At 41.4% G+C, this 16,977-nt stretch overlaps 8 protein-coding genes across 8 annotated transcripts; 4 read left to right on the top strand and 4 right to left on the bottom strand. All coding sequences in view use genetic code 12, as the record gives it.

The window, feature by feature from the left end:
• Positions 1 to 167: 167 nt before the first annotated feature.
• On the top strand, positions 168 to 2,819 carry KGF57_001569 (uncharacterized protein; the record flags this gene model as incomplete). The annotated part of the gene is made up of 1 exon (XM_051750787.1): positions 168 to 2,819. The coding sequence occupies one exon, from the start codon at positions 168 to 170 to the stop codon at positions 2,817 to 2,819; it is 2,652 nt and encodes an 883-aa protein (XP_051609915.1).
• A 9-nt stretch (positions 2,820 to 2,828) lies between these two features.
• Positions 2,829 to 3,815, bottom strand: SPT3 (transcriptional regulator; the record flags this gene model as incomplete). The annotated part of the gene is made up of 1 exon (XM_051750789.1): positions 2,829 to 3,815. The coding sequence occupies one exon, from the start codon at positions 3,813 to 3,815 to the stop codon at positions 2,829 to 2,831; it is 987 nt and encodes a 328-aa protein (XP_051609916.1).
• Positions 3,816 to 4,418: 603 nt separating this feature from the next.
• Positions 4,419 to 6,029, bottom strand: KGF57_001571 (rRNA-processing protein; the record flags this gene model as incomplete). Its single annotated transcript, XM_051750790.1, has 1 exon — positions 4,419 to 6,029. One exon carries the CDS (start codon positions 6,027 to 6,029, stop codon positions 4,419 to 4,421), a length of 1,611 nt encoding a protein of 536 aa, XP_051609917.1.
• Positions 6,030 to 6,863: 834 nt separating this feature from the next.
• Positions 6,864 to 8,464, top strand: EIF4E (translation initiation factor eIF4E; the record flags this gene model as incomplete). The annotated part of the gene is made up of 2 exons (XM_051750791.1): positions 6,864 to 7,241; positions 7,820 to 8,464. 2 exons carry the CDS (start codon positions 6,864 to 6,866, stop codon positions 8,462 to 8,464), a joined length of 1,023 nt encoding a protein of 340 aa, XP_051609918.1.
• A 130-nt stretch (positions 8,465 to 8,594) lies between these two features.
• On the bottom strand, positions 8,595 to 9,485 carry KGF57_001573 (uncharacterized protein; the record flags this gene model as incomplete). Its single annotated transcript, XM_051750792.1, has 1 exon — positions 8,595 to 9,485. One exon carries the CDS (start codon positions 9,483 to 9,485, stop codon positions 8,595 to 8,597), a length of 891 nt encoding a protein of 296 aa, XP_051609919.1.
• A 127-nt stretch (positions 9,486 to 9,612) lies between these two features.
• KGF57_001574 (uncharacterized protein) lies at positions 9,613 to 12,678 on the top strand (the record flags this gene model as incomplete). Its single annotated transcript, XM_051750793.1, has 1 exon — positions 9,613 to 12,678. One exon carries the CDS (start codon positions 9,613 to 9,615, stop codon positions 12,676 to 12,678), a length of 3,066 nt encoding a protein of 1,021 aa, XP_051609920.1.
• An 845-nt stretch (positions 12,679 to 13,523) lies between these two features.
• On the top strand, positions 13,524 to 15,041 carry KGF57_001575 (uncharacterized protein; the record flags this gene model as incomplete). Its single annotated transcript, XM_051750794.1, has 1 exon — positions 13,524 to 15,041. One exon carries the CDS (start codon positions 13,524 to 13,526, stop codon positions 15,039 to 15,041), a length of 1,518 nt encoding a protein of 505 aa, XP_051609921.1.
• A 1-nt stretch (position 15,042) lies between these two features.
• Positions 15,043 to 16,725, bottom strand: MCD1 (kleisin alpha; the record flags this gene model as incomplete). Its single annotated transcript, XM_051750795.1, has 1 exon — positions 15,043 to 16,725. One exon carries the CDS (start codon positions 16,723 to 16,725, stop codon positions 15,043 to 15,045), a length of 1,683 nt encoding a protein of 560 aa, XP_051609922.1.
• Between the last annotated feature and the right edge of the window lie 252 nt (positions 16,726 to 16,977).

The following is a 16,977-nucleotide window of genomic DNA, read 5'->3' on the forward strand; positions in this document are numbered from 1 at the left end:
AAAAATTTTCTTTGTTTTTGTGTACGCAACGCTCTTCCAATGTTTTGTTGCGTGAAATTGCTCTTTACACGCGTTTCGAAAAAATATACAATTCCGTCTGAGCTCCAAGTTTCAATTCTTTATTTTTTTTTTTTTTTTTTTTGCAGCTTGAAGCATATACACCTTTGATGATAATCGTTGGCCTGGAAGATGTTAGAAAACGGGATGGTATATCGGAGGAGGATACGAGTAGCGAGATCACGGATGTTGACGAGCAGTCCACAACATTACGTACAAGCTCACAGGAACCAGGCATCGAGCACGTTCAAAACAAGCCCAATGCTTTGATGTCACTATTGAATGGGAACCAGAGAGCGGTGAAGATGAAGAGAGTGGGAGAAATTGCAAGATCGTGTGAGTCTACTGATGGTGCTTCATCATCTACGGAGTCTCTCTCGAAAACCGTGTCTCCAAGTTGTGAATCAGTACTGCTAATGTCAATTTTGAATGGAAATAAACAAAAACAAATCCCAAAGGAAGATGATACAGTGGAGTCGACACCTCAGAATACAATAGAAGCACCACTGCTTCTACCTATAACGCAGCCCGATGCACTTGGATCCACTCGAAATCACTCCCACATGCTAACGTCGTTGCTCAATGGAAATAAAAAGGTAAAAATACTGAAACAAGTGGAGCAAGTGGAACAAGTGAGACCAAGTGCTCCAAAAAACGATCAAAGCACGGAGACCTTGGAGGAAAAGGTCTACTCCAAAGTCAAATCCACATCGGTGAAGGCGTTATTCTCGTCGTACAAGAAAACGTTCGACGGTAATGTCATCATACGACTACCATCAGAGCAATTACTGAGGATACAAAACTCTTCAAACGCACAGTCCAAAACTGGTACAGATCACTCTTCGAAAGATCTAGAGTCACGTATTTTCCACAATGCCAAACTGACCTCGGCTCGAGACTTGTTCAGTAGTCTCGGGGCTCAAAATGATAACGTCGATGAGGTCAAATCTTGTATGGTCACATTAAAGGTAGATCCTAAAAAGTTGGCCAAAGTGAGCTATTTTGTTACGAGGGGAAATCAAGGTGGTGGAAAATCCTGCAAGAATTTGTTTAGTGAAATGATGACAGCGAGTCGTAACATCAAGTTGAGTCCACTTCAGAAAGCTAAAGAAATCAGCCCGCCAGTGATGAACAAAACTGACTTTCATGTGTTTGAGGGTGGCTCAAGAGACCAAATAAAACCCAGATTGCGGAAACCAGCACATTTGGAAGACCATTCTGGATATGTGCCTGTCCTGCCAGCAGCTGTTGCGAGTGAGACATACTACTACGACACAATACAGGTTAACAAAAAGGAGCATGCTTTGAAAAAGTTGCCACGACTCCAAAAGACTGCTCCTCTCAATGCCATCTTTAAAAGACTTGGTAATGAGACTGGAAAACAATTGTGGGTTGACAAATTTCGGCCCGATTCTATGCAAGATCTACTAATGCATAGGCAAAACATTGACCTTATATCGCAGTGGTTACGCAACTCATTCGAAAAGCTCCGAGAGCAAGCTCCCTTGAGGAACTTAAATCAAAGGTTGAAGAAAAAGCGGCTCGATTCATTCATTGTCGAGGAAGAAGCTGGAGAGGAAATTTCGCTGCCGTTTCTCATATTGCAAGGGTCAAGCGGTTCTGGCAAATCCACAGCTGTTTATACCTCAATGAAAGAGATGGATGGATACGTCCATGAGATCAATAGCGGAATGGCAAGGGGCCGCAAGGATATCTACAATAGCTTGAAGGAGTTGTCGACTACTCAGCTTGTTCATGACTCCAAAGACTCTAAACCAGGGTTGATCTTCTTTGAGGATGTTAATATCCTCTTTGAACAAGACAAGACATTTTGGCTGGTGGTGCAGGATATTATAAACGTTTCGAAACGGCCAATCGTTATCACATGTGAAGAATTGTGGAACATTCCAAAAAACCTTCTTGATTTTGCCCAGGAGGATGATTCAATTGTTTTTATTGATGATCGTATAGTGTCGAGAAAGCTTGTTGTTGACTATTTGTGGATGTGCTGTTTGTCGGAGGGTTTTGATGTTGAGGATCATATTCTTGGCCAGATTGTTGATGAGATGTGGAATGGCCATAATTACGATTTACGTGGGTGTATAATGAGTTGTGAGATGTTGTGTAAGAAGAAGCTGGACAATGTGGTGGTGATTAGGACAAGATATGAGGGTGAAGCATCCGTTGTGAGTGACTTGCAAGCAAAAGCATTCAACTGCGAGTTGAACTCGTGTGGTGATGTTTATGAAAGCCGTTGTGAATCTCAGATCCCACAAGCTAGGACCGAGAATGAATTATTCGATATATATTGCGTTGATGACTCCTCTGGAGGGAGTTTACCGTTTGAATTGAATATCGGGAGTGAACTACAACAGGTATCAAATTGTGATGCAACGGTTCCATCTCCAAAGTTTACATTCAATGACTTGCAATACGAGTGTCAGCAATTCATTGGTTCCAGAAGTAAAAAATTGTCATCCTACTACTACCAAGACTTTGGGAAGAGAGCAACCCGCTCCAGCAGCGATATCGTGGAGCCTACAACAGGTATACCCGAGACGTCATTCATCTACAATATTTCGCCAGCACCATTTACACTCGATCTATTACCGTTTGCTAGAATATGGCAAGCTTTCCAAACACAACTTGATATATTCGAAACCAAAACATTGAACGAAGACAAACCGAGTTTGAAAAAGTTCCTACAATACCGTGACTTCCAACACAAGTCAACACTAGCTGGAACATTGAAAGTAGAGTAAAAGTAGTGGTCAAATAAGTCTCGTCCGCGTTTTAACCACTCCGCCTCCAAATGACCTTCCAGCTTTATGTTTAAAGTCGGTCTTTTGCAATCTTCTCCACGCCTCCTCTATATGATATGGCATTATCGGACTGGCCAATTCGTCGGGTCTATCAAACAAGTATTTCCTCTTTTTCGGTTGTTTTTCCCGCTCCATGTTTTTCTCCTTTTGTATTTGATTTAGCTTATCTTCAGAATTCTTTATATTCATCGCCTCTTCTGTCAACGAGCACACAATTTCAAAAGTCAAAAACCCCAAGATATCAATTACATCGTCATTGGGTCTTGTGTCGCACAATTGTGCCATGTTGGCCCATTCTCTGAACCGCTTAGCTTTTCGAAATGTGAAGGAAGCTTGTCTACATTCTGACCAGTGGACGTACTCCTCTCTTGTCATGTTCTTGGTCCTGTCATCTGCCATTTTCAATCTTTTCAATGATGCAATAGTGGCTGCTTTCTCCTCCTCGTCCACTTGCTCGTTATCATCGTTTGTCTCCAAATGTTGTTCACTAAACATAAATTGCAACTCCCAGGGGAGTCTGATTTTGGATTTTTTGTACCTCGATAGCATCTTGGAGTCATTCGATGTCTGTTGCAGTTTGCCGTCAGCTGGGCCGCCAGCTACTCCATCTGCACCGCCCTCTAATAAAGATTCTGTACCTCCGCCTTCTTGATCCTTGGCATTCTTTCTAACGTCCTTCCACGACAAGTAAGTACGCAATCGATTGACTTTCGCCTTGTCATGGCGGATGAGAAAGATGACATCTTCTGGCGCTATACTCTTTGACCCTCTACTGTTTGCAGTCTTGGTGGTTTGCACTAATATCTCAATCACTTGACCTCGCACAATATCCTCAATCAACGATGTTGTTTCGACTGGAGGGTCGTTGGATTCCCCTGATACAAACATCATCTGTTGTATCTCTACACGATACTTGTATTTGCTGTCACTTGACATTGTTGGTGGTGGATCTAATTGAGGTCCTGATGTGTGTGTGTGTGTGTCTCCAGTCTCTTCAATTGAGAAATTGTATTTACAAAAACGCGACATACGTAAAATTTACAGCTCACGACATTGGCTCCTTTTCTTCTTTTTCTTCTTCTTCTTCTTCTTCTTCTTCTCGTCTCTACGAATTGAAAAAGAAAAAAAAAAAAAAAAAATTTTCCCATTCCACATCACTTTCTTCTTTTCACAACCAAAACTTCATCCAATTAAACTGTATGCTATAATGTTTGTTTTGAATTAGCGACCGCTTGGTGCTGATTTAAACTCATACAGTTTGGTTAAACTGGAGTATTCAATCACTACAAAGGTATTTCAATGATGACTCTGAGTGCATTTGGCTCGAGACGTAATGTCGATGTGGAAAAACCCACGCTACCTTAATTTTTTTGTCTGAAGATAATACTTTTTTACATGAAGTGATTGATACTGAGTTTAATCCTGGCCATTGATTGGAACATTTTGCTTAGATGGTGGGGCGTAGAGAGAAATCAAATTGTCTACTTGTTTTTTTTTTTATTTTTTTTTTTTTTGTAAATTCACTTCTATAATAGGCTATTAACCAAAGAGTCGTATACCATTGGACTCGGGTTCAAGTTCATTCTCTGACTCCACTTCCGCTTCCTTCTCGTCTTCGTTCATGTTCACTTTTTGGCCCAACAAGGATGCAAAGAATTCGTCAATTTGGTCATCGCTCCACTTCCACCCGCCGGTAGAAGATTCAAAATTGGCAATTTGCTCTTGTACGTGAAACCTCAATTTTCTTCCCTTTGATGCTTTCGTATCCACATTGTTTCTCAACTTGTTTGCCTTTTGTGCCGACCTGATTATGGTGATGTTTGAGGTTGGATCTGATGACTGCACTTTCTTATCAACTAAATCATTCAACAAAACACGGTAAAAGTCCTCATCATCAAATATGTACGAGTTCTCCTGGCCCTGTGCTTTCTTACGTGGAGCCATTTCTTCACCCACGTCGTCGTCGTTGTTGTTGTTGTTGTTGTTGTTGTTGTTGTCGTTGTTGTTGTTACCTTGTAGAGCAGATGCACCTTTTTTCTCTTCTTCAACGTAGCCCAATGGAACAACTTGTTTCCTGTTTAGCTTAGTTCTCTTGATTAATCTTTCCATATCCGACAAGTTGTTCTTCACCTGTTGTTCAAATGACTGGTTGATTGCTTTGAATTTGTTGGCATTCATGGCTGAGCTTCCTGAGGAATTCTGGACTTTAAAAGACCACTTGTTCAATATACTGGCACGCTGGCGTGTCAAATCATTATCGGCATCGCGAGTTGCACTTGACATTGCTTCAAAGGTTCTCTTTTTTGGTAAAGAAATGTTTGTGCTTCCCAATTGCGATCTCAACGAAAGTACATTCTTCAATAACCCGTAGAGTGCAAGTTTGACATCATCAAGTAACCCATCGCTATCTTCAGACTTGTGCTCTTCGTAAGTAACAGAATTGATGGGTAGTTGATTAGCACTGTTTACTGCTTTTTGAAATTTGATCCTCACATCCACTAATTTTTCATAAGTTTTGTATTGTTGTTTTACGGCGTATCCTTTCAATGTATCATTTATTGCCGATTGGGATAGTCTGTTGACAATATGTGATCTTTCTTTCGTCAAGAGCTGCTTGACCAACTCCTTTTGATGCGTTGGTCTGTCAGGAGATTGTCTTCTTGGAACCCTGTTTGATTCCGAGTCCTCGCTAACTGAGTCTGGCTCTGATTGAGATTCCTCCACGGAGTTGTCATTGTGTCCGTTGATGGCACCATTTTCATCTTCAGACTCAACTTGACTGGATACTGCATCGTCTTCCTCTTCGTCGTCGTCGTCGTCTTCTTCCCCTTCCCCTTCCACTTCCAATTCCACTTCCTCGTCTTCGTCGCTGCTCGAGTTGTATAAGTCATCTCGGCCCACTACATTTCCTGTATACTTTTGACCTAAACTTGGCCCCTGTTGACTTCTTAATTTGGATTTGGGGGCAACTACATAGTGCTCTTTTTTCGACTCCTCATCTGATAATTCGTCATTCTCCGATGAGTTATTCTCCTCATGCTGAAATACGTTATCCTTGGCTGAACTGCCATTATCAAAGTCTTCTATGTCAAACTCGTTCTTTGGTTTATAGAAGCTCGCTATTTCGTCTGCAAGGGTTTTCTTTGCCATTAGGGATTAATTGGATGTGGTGTTCTGAGTAAGTCGAGATGCTCATCGTAGTTCCTTTTTATTTTTTTTTTTTTTATTTTTGTCTGTTTCAACTTTAGAGAGTCGGATAGGAAATGTTACCGATGGTCTACACTACAGGCACAACGAACAAGTGCTCCAGCTTGTCCAATAGAGTACATTACACTGGATACAAAACGGCTTTTGTAAGACAGCTGTTGCGCTATGAATTGAAACGATTGATCAGCACTCACAATGCAGTCCTTGCAAAACCCCTTGCAAATTCTAAGTTTCTTACACAATGTGGGCCCCAACTATCTTCTTCTAGCTTTGCTCGCTAGCGAGTCAAGATACCTGGATTTCAGCGGGCAACTCCAGTCCCACTTGAAAACTGCAAACACTGTATACCTCTTCACGTGATGACTTCAATGTATATGGGCGTGTACGTGCGCGATTTGTTCCCCTGATTTCTCCCTTTGCTCTTTTCTTTTTTTTTCTTTTTTATTTTTTTTGTTTTTTTTTGCCTATTGTTACAAAATCCGCAAGGGACAACAAAGGCTCTAAAGAGTAAAAAGAGAGAGAAAAAAAAAAAAAAGTAACAACATTTGTAGGCTGTGAACTTAATACTCTTTCCCATAAGTTCTTCTTTTCTGACACTTGCACCAATACACCTACACAACGACAGATAGCTGAAGTCAATAAGGCAACTCATCAACATTCGCTGAAATTACTAGAAAAATAAAAAGGATCCACCACGCTGGTCGAGACATTCCTTCCTTACACACTTTATTAAGCCACGAGAAACACTCTTAAAAGGAAAACCCACATCTTATAAACATGCAACTTTTATACACGCTATTGACCCTTCTCCTGTATGCTTTTATGGCACATGGATTAGCAAACCAAGGTGCCGGTGGAGGTGCTGGAGGTGATGCCAAGACGAGCTCAAACACCATAGTCTGGATCACTACAACCATCAATGGAAAATTAACGACTGCTTCTACGACTTTTAGTCAAACGTTCATGTCCACGTACACGGATGCACAAAGTGACGCGGTTGAAAGTGGAAATATCGGCATGGGCTCGTTGAGTGGATCAGTTGGGGGTGTGAGGTCTTATGATAAAACCACTATATCGAGTGGCGGTGCCGATGCTGCTGCACCTGCCGCTTGTATGACGCATGGTATATATGCAGGATTTGCAGGAGGGATCGCTGTGTTGTTGGGATTGTTGTAGATGTATAGCTAGATTTTAGAAGGAGAGGATTACGGTTTATTGAGCTATGCTTTGTAGGTTCCCATGGGTGGTATTAAGTGCAAAGAACAAGGCATGTGCTTTCATTCAAGACGGAGTCCTAAGAAGCTTCGTAGACCGCAAATAAACCCGTTTACGGTGCTTCTGTATCGAGTTGTCAATCCAGGCGTCTTGAAAGTTTGCGAATGCCCATAATTTTGCTTTAACACGCTCAAAATAAACAGCGTAGTGGGCGTTGTTACAGTCCCACTCTGGGTAGACCACTTACGAGTTTGCCCTCACTGTATCCACTACAGATGTTATACTTATTGACATTGACTGTGACGATAGTTGTCGAGTCGTGCAAAAGTGTTGATACTTTTTTTTTTCTGTCTCTGCATTTCTTTGATATTTTTAAAATTTTTCTCTCTTTGCAATTGGAAAAACCCATTTGGTGTCAAAAGAGTGTCGTCATTTGAATATACAAACTCGTATGTGTACATCTTCCATCCCGAGGCTATTGCCCACGTTGTCCACAATGCTTTTACTAACGATTATAGACTATGTCTGAAGAACTTGCTCAAAAAACTGAAGATTTGTCCTTGGATTCAAAACAACAATCAGACAAGACTGTCTTCGACTCGAAAGATGAGTTTACTGCTAAGCATCCATTGAACAGCAGATGGACCTTGTGGTACACTAAGCCTCAAACCAGCAAGACGGAGAATTGGCATGATTTATTGAAACCAGTCATAACCTTCTCATCAGTAGAGGAATTTTGGGGAATTTACAACTCCATCCCACCAGCAAATCAATTACCTTTGAAATCAGATTACCATTTGTTTAAGGAAGGTGTCAGACCAGAATGGGAAGATGAAGCCAATGCAAAGGGAGGAAAATGGCAATATTCTTTCCGTAAAGGTGAAGCCACTCCTATCATTAATGACTTGTGGTTGCGTGGTTTGTTAGCCGTTATTGGTGAAACTATAGAGGATGATGAGAATGAGGTTAACGGAATTGTCATCAACATTAGAAAACAAGTTTACAGGATCGGTATTTGGACTAAAGATTGCGATGAGTCAAAATTGAAGACTGTGGGTGAAAGGTTGAAGAAGATTTTGAGATTAAGCGATGATCAGAAAGTTGAATTCATTTCTCACGATGCGTCCAACATTAGAGGTGCAGAGGCTCAAATTGTATTGTAGTTAATGTAAGTCAGACTGGTTTTATAGTGGGTCTTGTTTTGTGTGTGTGTTTTTTTTTTTCGATTAATGTATATTTTCTAACGAATTTGGAGACCAACAAAGGTTTACCGTATCTTTAATAATCGCTCGCTTAAAAGCCGATAGGGTTTACCTTGTCTCTGATAAATGTATGAATTGTGTCCCAATAACTCTCTTGCAAAACAGTGTCATTGTGGGAACTGTTTTCAAACTCGACAATCTCCTTACAGTCACTTGGCAACTGGCTGTAGATTTCATCCATATGTTGTGGTGGAACAATTTCATCTTTTCGGGCACTGAGCAACAATATGGGGAGCTTTGGTGAGATGCTTGAAAGTAGCAGCTCCAGGTCCCATTTCTGATGCACAAAACTGGTTATGTACTTCAAAATCGGGAAAATGTGTGGCACCGTCTTTGGGATTGATAAAAATGTGTTTTCCAAAATCATTCCATCGATGTTCGCTGACTTCGTTGCAGCGATGTAAATAGCAACTGCCCCGCCCAAGGATCGTCCATACAACACTATTGAAGATTGGTGGTACTGATCGTCATTTTCAGACAAATACTCAAGTACAGTGTCTGCATCTATCTTCAACCCCACTTCACTTGGTGCCCCTGTTGAGTGCCCGTATCCCCTATAGCTGTATATAAAGACATTGTAGCCGAATTTCTTGTAAAATATGGAAGCAATGGGTAAACTGTGACCAATGTTTCCCGCGTTGGGCGAAAGTATGAGTACTGTTTTGTTTGTGTAGTTGGGGCTCTTGCGATCCTGTTTCATAGAGTAGCATTGAAGAGTCTCTCCGTCACTTGTGGTGAGTTTGACTGCTTCATAAGGCATCCCATATTCATCCGGTGTAGCACAATAACCATGTCCGTCATTCAACGAGGCGGGGTAAATTAGCGAGCTTTGATAGTAGTAAAGACCGAATAGTGCTAAGAAAGCCATTCCACCACCAAGCTGAGTCGCGGTCTTGGCTAAGTTATATGCTGTCCAGGTCATGGAGGTGAACGGAATCTCCAGCGATGCTAATGGTGAGGAAAGGTTGGGGGAAAATAACCAAAAAAAAAAAAAAAAAAAAAAAAAAAAAGTTGAAAAGCGCCCCAAAAGTTACTCTGCTCGGAAATCTATGAAATATCATTCAATGTCCCAAAGCTCACAAGGTCAATACAAGTTGGCAAAGTTTGCATTTAATATATATGGATCTCTAGGGACACCCCAGTCCAATGAATCCGTTTCGCCCAGCTCGTCATTAAATTCAAGAAACTCAAAACAGCTTCCTGCTCATTTCGGTGATAAGGTTGACCAAAAACCAGTATTTACATGCGAACGCGAGACCCAAGCATTGTCACAGCTCAATGTTGGTGTACAGGTAAGCAACTACAACACTGGCAATGACATTCGACATCATGCGGTGGTGGGAGGGAAAAACTACCTTCGTTTATTGTGTATGAACGAGGACCAACTGAGAGTGTTACAAGAGATTAATTTGCTAGATACAAAATCAATATACACTTCGAGAGCGTCAAATAAACTAAACAATATCAACACCATCCGGACACGTTCAAACACTGTTGCCTGTGGGCTTGCAAACGGGGCTATTTTGGTGTACAAGGTTTCACCGACTGGGCAAAGTAAATTACAGACTCGATTCACAGAACACAAGCGAAGTATCAACTCCCTTGACTTTATTGACTCGGAGAATGTCCTCGTTTCCGGTTCTCAGGATGGAAGTATGAAATTGTGGGATCTAAGAACCTCGGTAACAAAGCCAGTCTTGTCGTTACACGCTGCATTGCATAATGATCCTATCAGAGCATGTCAATATAGTCCTCATTCAGCAGTTAGAAACAAGATATGCATATTATCTGTACACGATTCAGGAGCATTGTGTAAATTTGACTTGCGATCTAATTTATCAAGCAATGCACAAACTCCGGATCGTAAATGGACTTTGCATTCAGGGCCTGTTTTGTCTTTGAATATACATCCAGAAAAGGAGTATGTTGCAACTGGTGGTAGGGATCAAAAAATTTGCATCTTTAACTACAGTGATAGTCAGTCTTCTACGAGAACTACCCCCGAGTCTATGATAAATACATATGGATCAATTTTGAAGGTACGCTGGAGTCCTTATTCGAACCATAGCCAGAAGCGAGGCGAATTCAATGACAGAAGTGCAAGTACATTGTCAAACTACGACATTGCTTGTCTGTACCTCAACGACGATCCAACAATCACCACATTCAACCTAAATCGAAAGTATATCCCAAAGCGCATCGTTCATTCTTACGAACGTAGGCCTGTATCCAACTTTGTTTGGGCTCATAACGAAGATCATTGTCACAAAATATGGGCATTGACTAAATCCAATGTGTTTACAACGTACAATCTAGACCTGCAGCGAGATCCAGATGTTAGCAGACCCTTGGAGGATTTGAATAGCATTGCAATGACCTGGGATTCCAATGACAACTTCATGATGGTTAATCAGGACAAGTATCACCTTGGCTATGGAGAGGAGTTTGGAACTGAAGTGTATGACCTGGGGGATGAGCGTAGCCATCACAATGATCACGATGACACCGAGCTACTGGCAAGCTCACTTGGTGCGTCTCCAGTTGAAAAGCCACTGTTGATCAGGTCATATTCTTATAACCCCATGCTGCAGCTAGGTGCAAAGTCTCCTCCTCCAATCTCAAGGCACATGAATTCTTTTGAGCCACCCAACTCTTCCGGGTCTGTTTATGGAGCCAGACGGCCAGTGCTCACCAAAAACCCCTCGCAGGAATCTCTAACGTCTTTTGGGTCTGCACCTCCTCCAGCTTCTGCCATAAGAGCAAGAAAAGGTTCAAAAACAACGACTCCATTTTACTCCCCCTATGTTGTGCCTGTGGCATTGCCATTGCCGTCAAGCGATGGCTACATACACCACACTTTGTCAAATGGTTATTTGATGTCAGTTCCTGATGGATTCGGCGTATATGACGTTTGCATTTTTAATTCCAATGTGGCCAATGGTGTTGGACTTCACCGTACCTGCCAAGTGTGGAAGATGTTGGCAGAAAATCTTCCCCTGGGATTAACCAGTCCGAAACAGTACATCGAAGAGCCCGTTGAAGCAACTGTGGATCCTCAACAACAAACGAACTCGCTGTCACATATAGACCAATCCATTCAATCAGATTTGGGAAACGTTATCGGCTCTTTCAACTCAAACTCTACACATACCAACCATTTTGGAAACAGTTTGGGTAGGTCGCCAAGCGACAGTGTCTCTCATTATATTGCTTCCCTGGCAAAGAATAGTCGCACAAATAGCTTCACACGGGTAAGAGATGCCCATGAAGATGTTCAAAGTCAGCATTCCAGATCTCGACCGATTCTGATAAAGTCTGAAAAGCAATTGACTGACTTCCAAAGGGAAAATGTTGATTTGATGAGTGCTGCCTTCCCCACTTCTAGTCCCAACTCAAGTGGATCTCCCAATTTCAGCAACAGTGTTGGGTCCATATCGAAATCTCCACGAGATGCGATGTCGAGCAAGTTGCAACCACAAGATCCTACTGTGGGAAAGTTGCCGGGAGGAAATGAAGAAAAAGTAAGCGAAGTGTTTCTGGTTCATTCCAAGTTGTCAGCTTCTTTAAACTCTGACAAGGAGCGAGTCTGGAGTTTCCAGAATTTGTTGAGAAAGTCTCTTGACTATGCACAGTTGCAAGGAGATATTGTCTTTTGCTCAGTCGTGGGTCTTTTATTCTACGAAACGACTACAGTCATTACAAAGGAAGAGTGTTTGGATTGGTTGCTGATGTATATTGATATATTGCAGAAAAAGCAGCAATTTGTAATTGCTACAAACGTTATAAACTCTGCGCCGTTAGAATTACAACAGGAATTGACAAAGCGGTACACTTCCGACTTGATAAGACTTTACTGCTCGTTCTGTTCCAAGTTGTTGGTCAATGAAGAATCAAAACACAATGGAAAAGGTGAGTTTGGGTATTGGTACTGCGATTCGTGTCGCAAAATGCAGCTGAATTGCATCTACTGTAACGAGCCAAGTAAGGGCTTAGTTGTTCTCGTGAGTTTGAAATGTGGCCACCGAGGACACTATGGTTGTTTGAAAGAATGGTTTGTCGATGGAGGGAATTCGGAATGTCCTGGTGGGTGTGACTACAACGTATTGCTGGCCTAAATGAGTATTATATCTCCAATTTCTAGATATTGCTTAATCAAGCTGTACTTGACCACGTAGACTCCATTCTTTACCAACTCCAACTCATCGTCCTCTAAATGAAGTAGTATTGGTGTTTCGGATGTACATTTAATAAATACAAATTGGTCAATATCGGGAGCGACAATCATATTTTGCCCCCCACTGTTGTCATCCAAGTAGGTTAATATCTGCGGTAGTTTTTTGAGGAAGCAATTGTTGTACAACAGTGTTAACAACAGGTAATATTGATGGATGTATTCCTTTTCCTCCGAGGATAGAAATTCTGCTCCCTCCCCTTCGTCGTCCTCGCTGTTGCTCTTGTTGATGTAGAAAATAGTAAATTTGTTCAACTTCGAGAGCCTCGTACGCAAGTACAAACGAACAATGTAGCTCAACCTCTCCACATCAGTTTCAACAATCATTAGCTGCAACTTGAAATCGCTCGAGATGATTCCATTTGCACTGTTCATTTCTCCGTACTCATGACTATCTAGTAAATACTGTTGTTGATTCGAAATATGCGTCAAGATTGAATTCATCAAAGTTGCCTTGTAAGGAAGTAGCTCAGGCGCCATTCGCTCATTCATTGCAGCCGTTATGAGATCTTGGCTAATGTTTGAGGAGCTCTCTTGTAACCTCTTGGACGCAGATTCCTCAAACTCCTGTAGGATGTCGTCAATATTCATTGCAATGGTTTCGGACGTGGGCAGTGACTGGTGATGAAGAAGATTCGGAGAAAAAAAAAAATAAATAAAAAAATAAAAAATTTGTGTCGACGCGTCTTGTACGATCGCAGACCAGTTTTGCCTGATAAAGATGGTGACATGTCCGAGGAGAGACAACAATTACTAGAGCAAAAGCGGAAGAGGTTACAGGAATTGAAACAGAGAAGGAATGCTCAGACATTTACTCAAGTTTTCGAAAAACCAGAAGGAAGGCACTTTGGTGTGAGTGTGGGAACGCAGACCACAAATGAGCACCAGAGTAACTCAGAGCGTGTTATACCCGTGGCACCCACTTCACTGGAGTCCCAGTCACGGCGAGTTGATCCGCAGGTGACAAAGTTTGATGTTGGGATACAGGTTGCAAGTTCTGCCGATGCGGAAGTGGATGAGTCTAATGATGAGAAAAAGACACGGTTGGTGGTCTTATCTCCACCAATCTCGAAGAAAGAAATCTCTACCCATGAGCTAAACGATGCATTACTAAAATCAATCAAACTCATAAACCAGTTACAAATACATCACTTGGTTGATCTCAATGAGGAAAAGGTTGAATCTAGACCTAACACGTCCTTTGTCGTTGAGTCTCATTTGTTCAAACTCGATAGGCGAATTACAGATGTTGATGTGTCGTCGCATAAAAAGGACCAATTTGTTGTCAGTTTTGCAAAATCTTCCACGGAAAACTATGATGCGATAGTCTTTGATCAAGTACGAGGGAAATTGGTTCCAATCAATTATCTAACTTGCATCCCAGCTGTTTCAAAAATAGGCTTTGATGTCAATAGTCCCAACCGTGTCATTGGAAGTTCAAGTAACGGTGGTTTGTGTATTTGGGAGACTCATACTACTTCCTTGATGCATTCGCCAACATTGTCAACACCCTCAACGTTTTTAATTGCCAAAAGAGACTGGATACCTCATTTGGATGCATTGGTGTTGTTACAGCCACTAAAGCTTGACACTAATGAATGTATTTTGACGATGTCAAAAGAAGGTGTATTGAATATATGGTCTTCCAATGTGTTGAGTCGTCCAAAGTATTCAATCAAGTTGTGTGATGACGAATCGAAAAAAGTTCGGATATCAAAAGCATTGTATCTTGGCAGTGAAGCTTTGATTGGAGAAATCAATCAAAGTGCGTTGAAAATGGTTCTTGCTGGATTTGATGGGAAATTGTATAATGAATCATGGAGCTTGATTCATGAAGATGAGCATGAACTGGTGATTAATTCTCTAGAGACTGTTGGTAAAAACTTGGTTATAACTGCCCATTCAGATTGGAATTTGCGGTTGTGGAAGGAGGAGCAAGTGGCGCCATTCAAGGTTATATCTACGGCATACGTTGTCAACTACATTGTCAAAAGACCACATATGGATTATCAATTCATAACGGTCGGAACATTTAAGCAGAAATTTCATGTGGATTTTTGGGATCTCTCAAAAAAAGTGTATGCACCGTTATTGAAAATAGTGGAGGAAGTGGAGCCCGTACTTGGTGTCAAGTTTACTGGGAGAAACGGCATTTTGATTGTCAAAAAGATGCTGCTTTCACTCCATCTAACTAATGAAGACTACAATTGGCAACTTTCGAAAAACAGTTTTGATAAAGGTCTATAAATTATACATAGCTGAATAAATTGTCCCTTGACGTTATCCGGAGAGACCTCGATAAGTTCAAGTCAGACTTTTCTTGGTGCAAATTGACACAGTCGTTTGTTGCAAGAACCAATAATTCAAAAAAGCATCTGGATGCCTGTCGTTTCGAATTGACGTAGTTTTTGTTCTTTACTCCCAAAGGTCTCAATGCTGTTTCATCGGCTTTCACGAAATCTTCAAATTGCACCCTCGCGTCTAATCTGAACAAGTCCTGCAACTCCTCTGCCGCTTGCTTCGTACTCTTGGCAACACCACCCACTCTGTCCGATCCAAAAGATTCATCTACCGATTCTTCCTCGTCATCTTCTTCCTCTTTATCATCAGCTTTGCGCACTTTTGGCGCCGTATCCTTCTCGCTTTCACTGTCAGACCCACTAATATCGTCCATGGAATTATCGATGCTATCGTCATTGTCATCAGACGAGCTGTTGTGCTCATCGTCATCGTCGCTATCAATATCTTTCAGTGGCAACCTAAAGTGTAAATCAGCACTAAAGTCCCATAACTTGCGCTTCTTCGAAGCAGTTGGAAAAGACATTTGTTGGATTAGTAGCAACTTATCATTGTTTGACATATTTGTGTTAGTGGACCGGTCGATATCCTTTTGAGCTAGCATGTTTTGTTCATTGTCTCTTAAAGTGTCAAGTGACAATTGTAAGTGATCTTGGGAATCCACCACCAATCTTTTGTTTACAACCACCATCTCGCCGTCATCAGTTATTCTTGCTCTCCTTTGTCTTTGCCTTGCTCTTGGCTGTATCTGTTGAGTTTCGCTGAGCGTGTTCTCGTTGTTCACCACGCTAGAGGACGACATGTACCCTTCATCAAAATCGATATCAAAATCGTCAATTGTTTGCAATGGCTGGCCCAAATCCAATTCAAAGATATTGTTGGACTTGTGAAGGTCCCCCATCATTGAATTGTGGCTATCATTGCCGCCGGCATTGGAAACATTTCTTCCGAGCTCGATTGAGCCCGCAAAACTTTCACCGCCGTCATCTAAATTCAAATCGAAATCCAAGTCAATATCTTCATGATCGTCAGCGGCAGCATCGGCGTTGTTTATATTTCTTCCGTACTCAACGGATCCAACAGATGTATCAACTCTCAGGCTATCGTTCTCATTGTTAAAGACTGTATCCAATGGATTGATTGGTTCCTCTTCAAGCTGTAAATTTTCCTGCCATAACAAGTCAAATCCTGTAACTTGATCCTTCAATGTGATGGCATTCAAATCGGCAATTGTAGTCTGTTGTGGCGGTAAATTGACTTTGCTGGATAAACCCTCAGGTCCAAGTTGGACACCACTTGACATCCTGAATACGGTTCTGAGTTTGTACAACACATCATTAAGGTCGTCTAGTAAGTATTTTGTTTTGCGTGAATATATCTTTGTCACACCCAAAAGCAATTGACCAGATAAACGCAATGTAATCGCATCCATTTCGTTGCTTGAGGTGTTTGACAATCCATTTTGAGTTCCTTGTTGTTGTTGTTGTTGTTGTGTATGGTTACTGATGTACTTTGCCGATTCAACGATATTGGTGTTTAGAAGCTGGTGTTTGGTTAGTTTCTTGTCGTAGTTGGCGGCAAGCCAAATGTCACCTAATGGACCGTCATTGGTTATTAACGACGTATTGAGCATCTTGAATGAGCGAATGAATAAAGTGAAGGAGTGTGTGGTGTGTGTTCAGGTGCTTAGAGCGAACGTAAGAGTCCTGTAGGTTGAAATTTTAATCAGTGAGTGCTACAGTAGCTATGATTTTGAAATATTTTTGAATCTGGCGCTTCGTTTGTTTACAATTCCTTCAAAACCCTTCACTTCTAATATTGAAACGCGACAAGAAAAAGAAAATAAAAAATAAAAAACAAAAAGAAAAAAAAAAAAAAAGACCGT

This window comes from Candida theae, assembly GCF_024610275.1.
Source record: "Candida theae strain CBS 12239 chromosome Unknown scaffold47, whole genome shotgun sequence".
Lineage (NCBI taxonomy): Eukaryota > Fungi > Ascomycota > Pichiomycetes > Serinales > Debaryomycetaceae > Lodderomyces > Lodderomyces theae.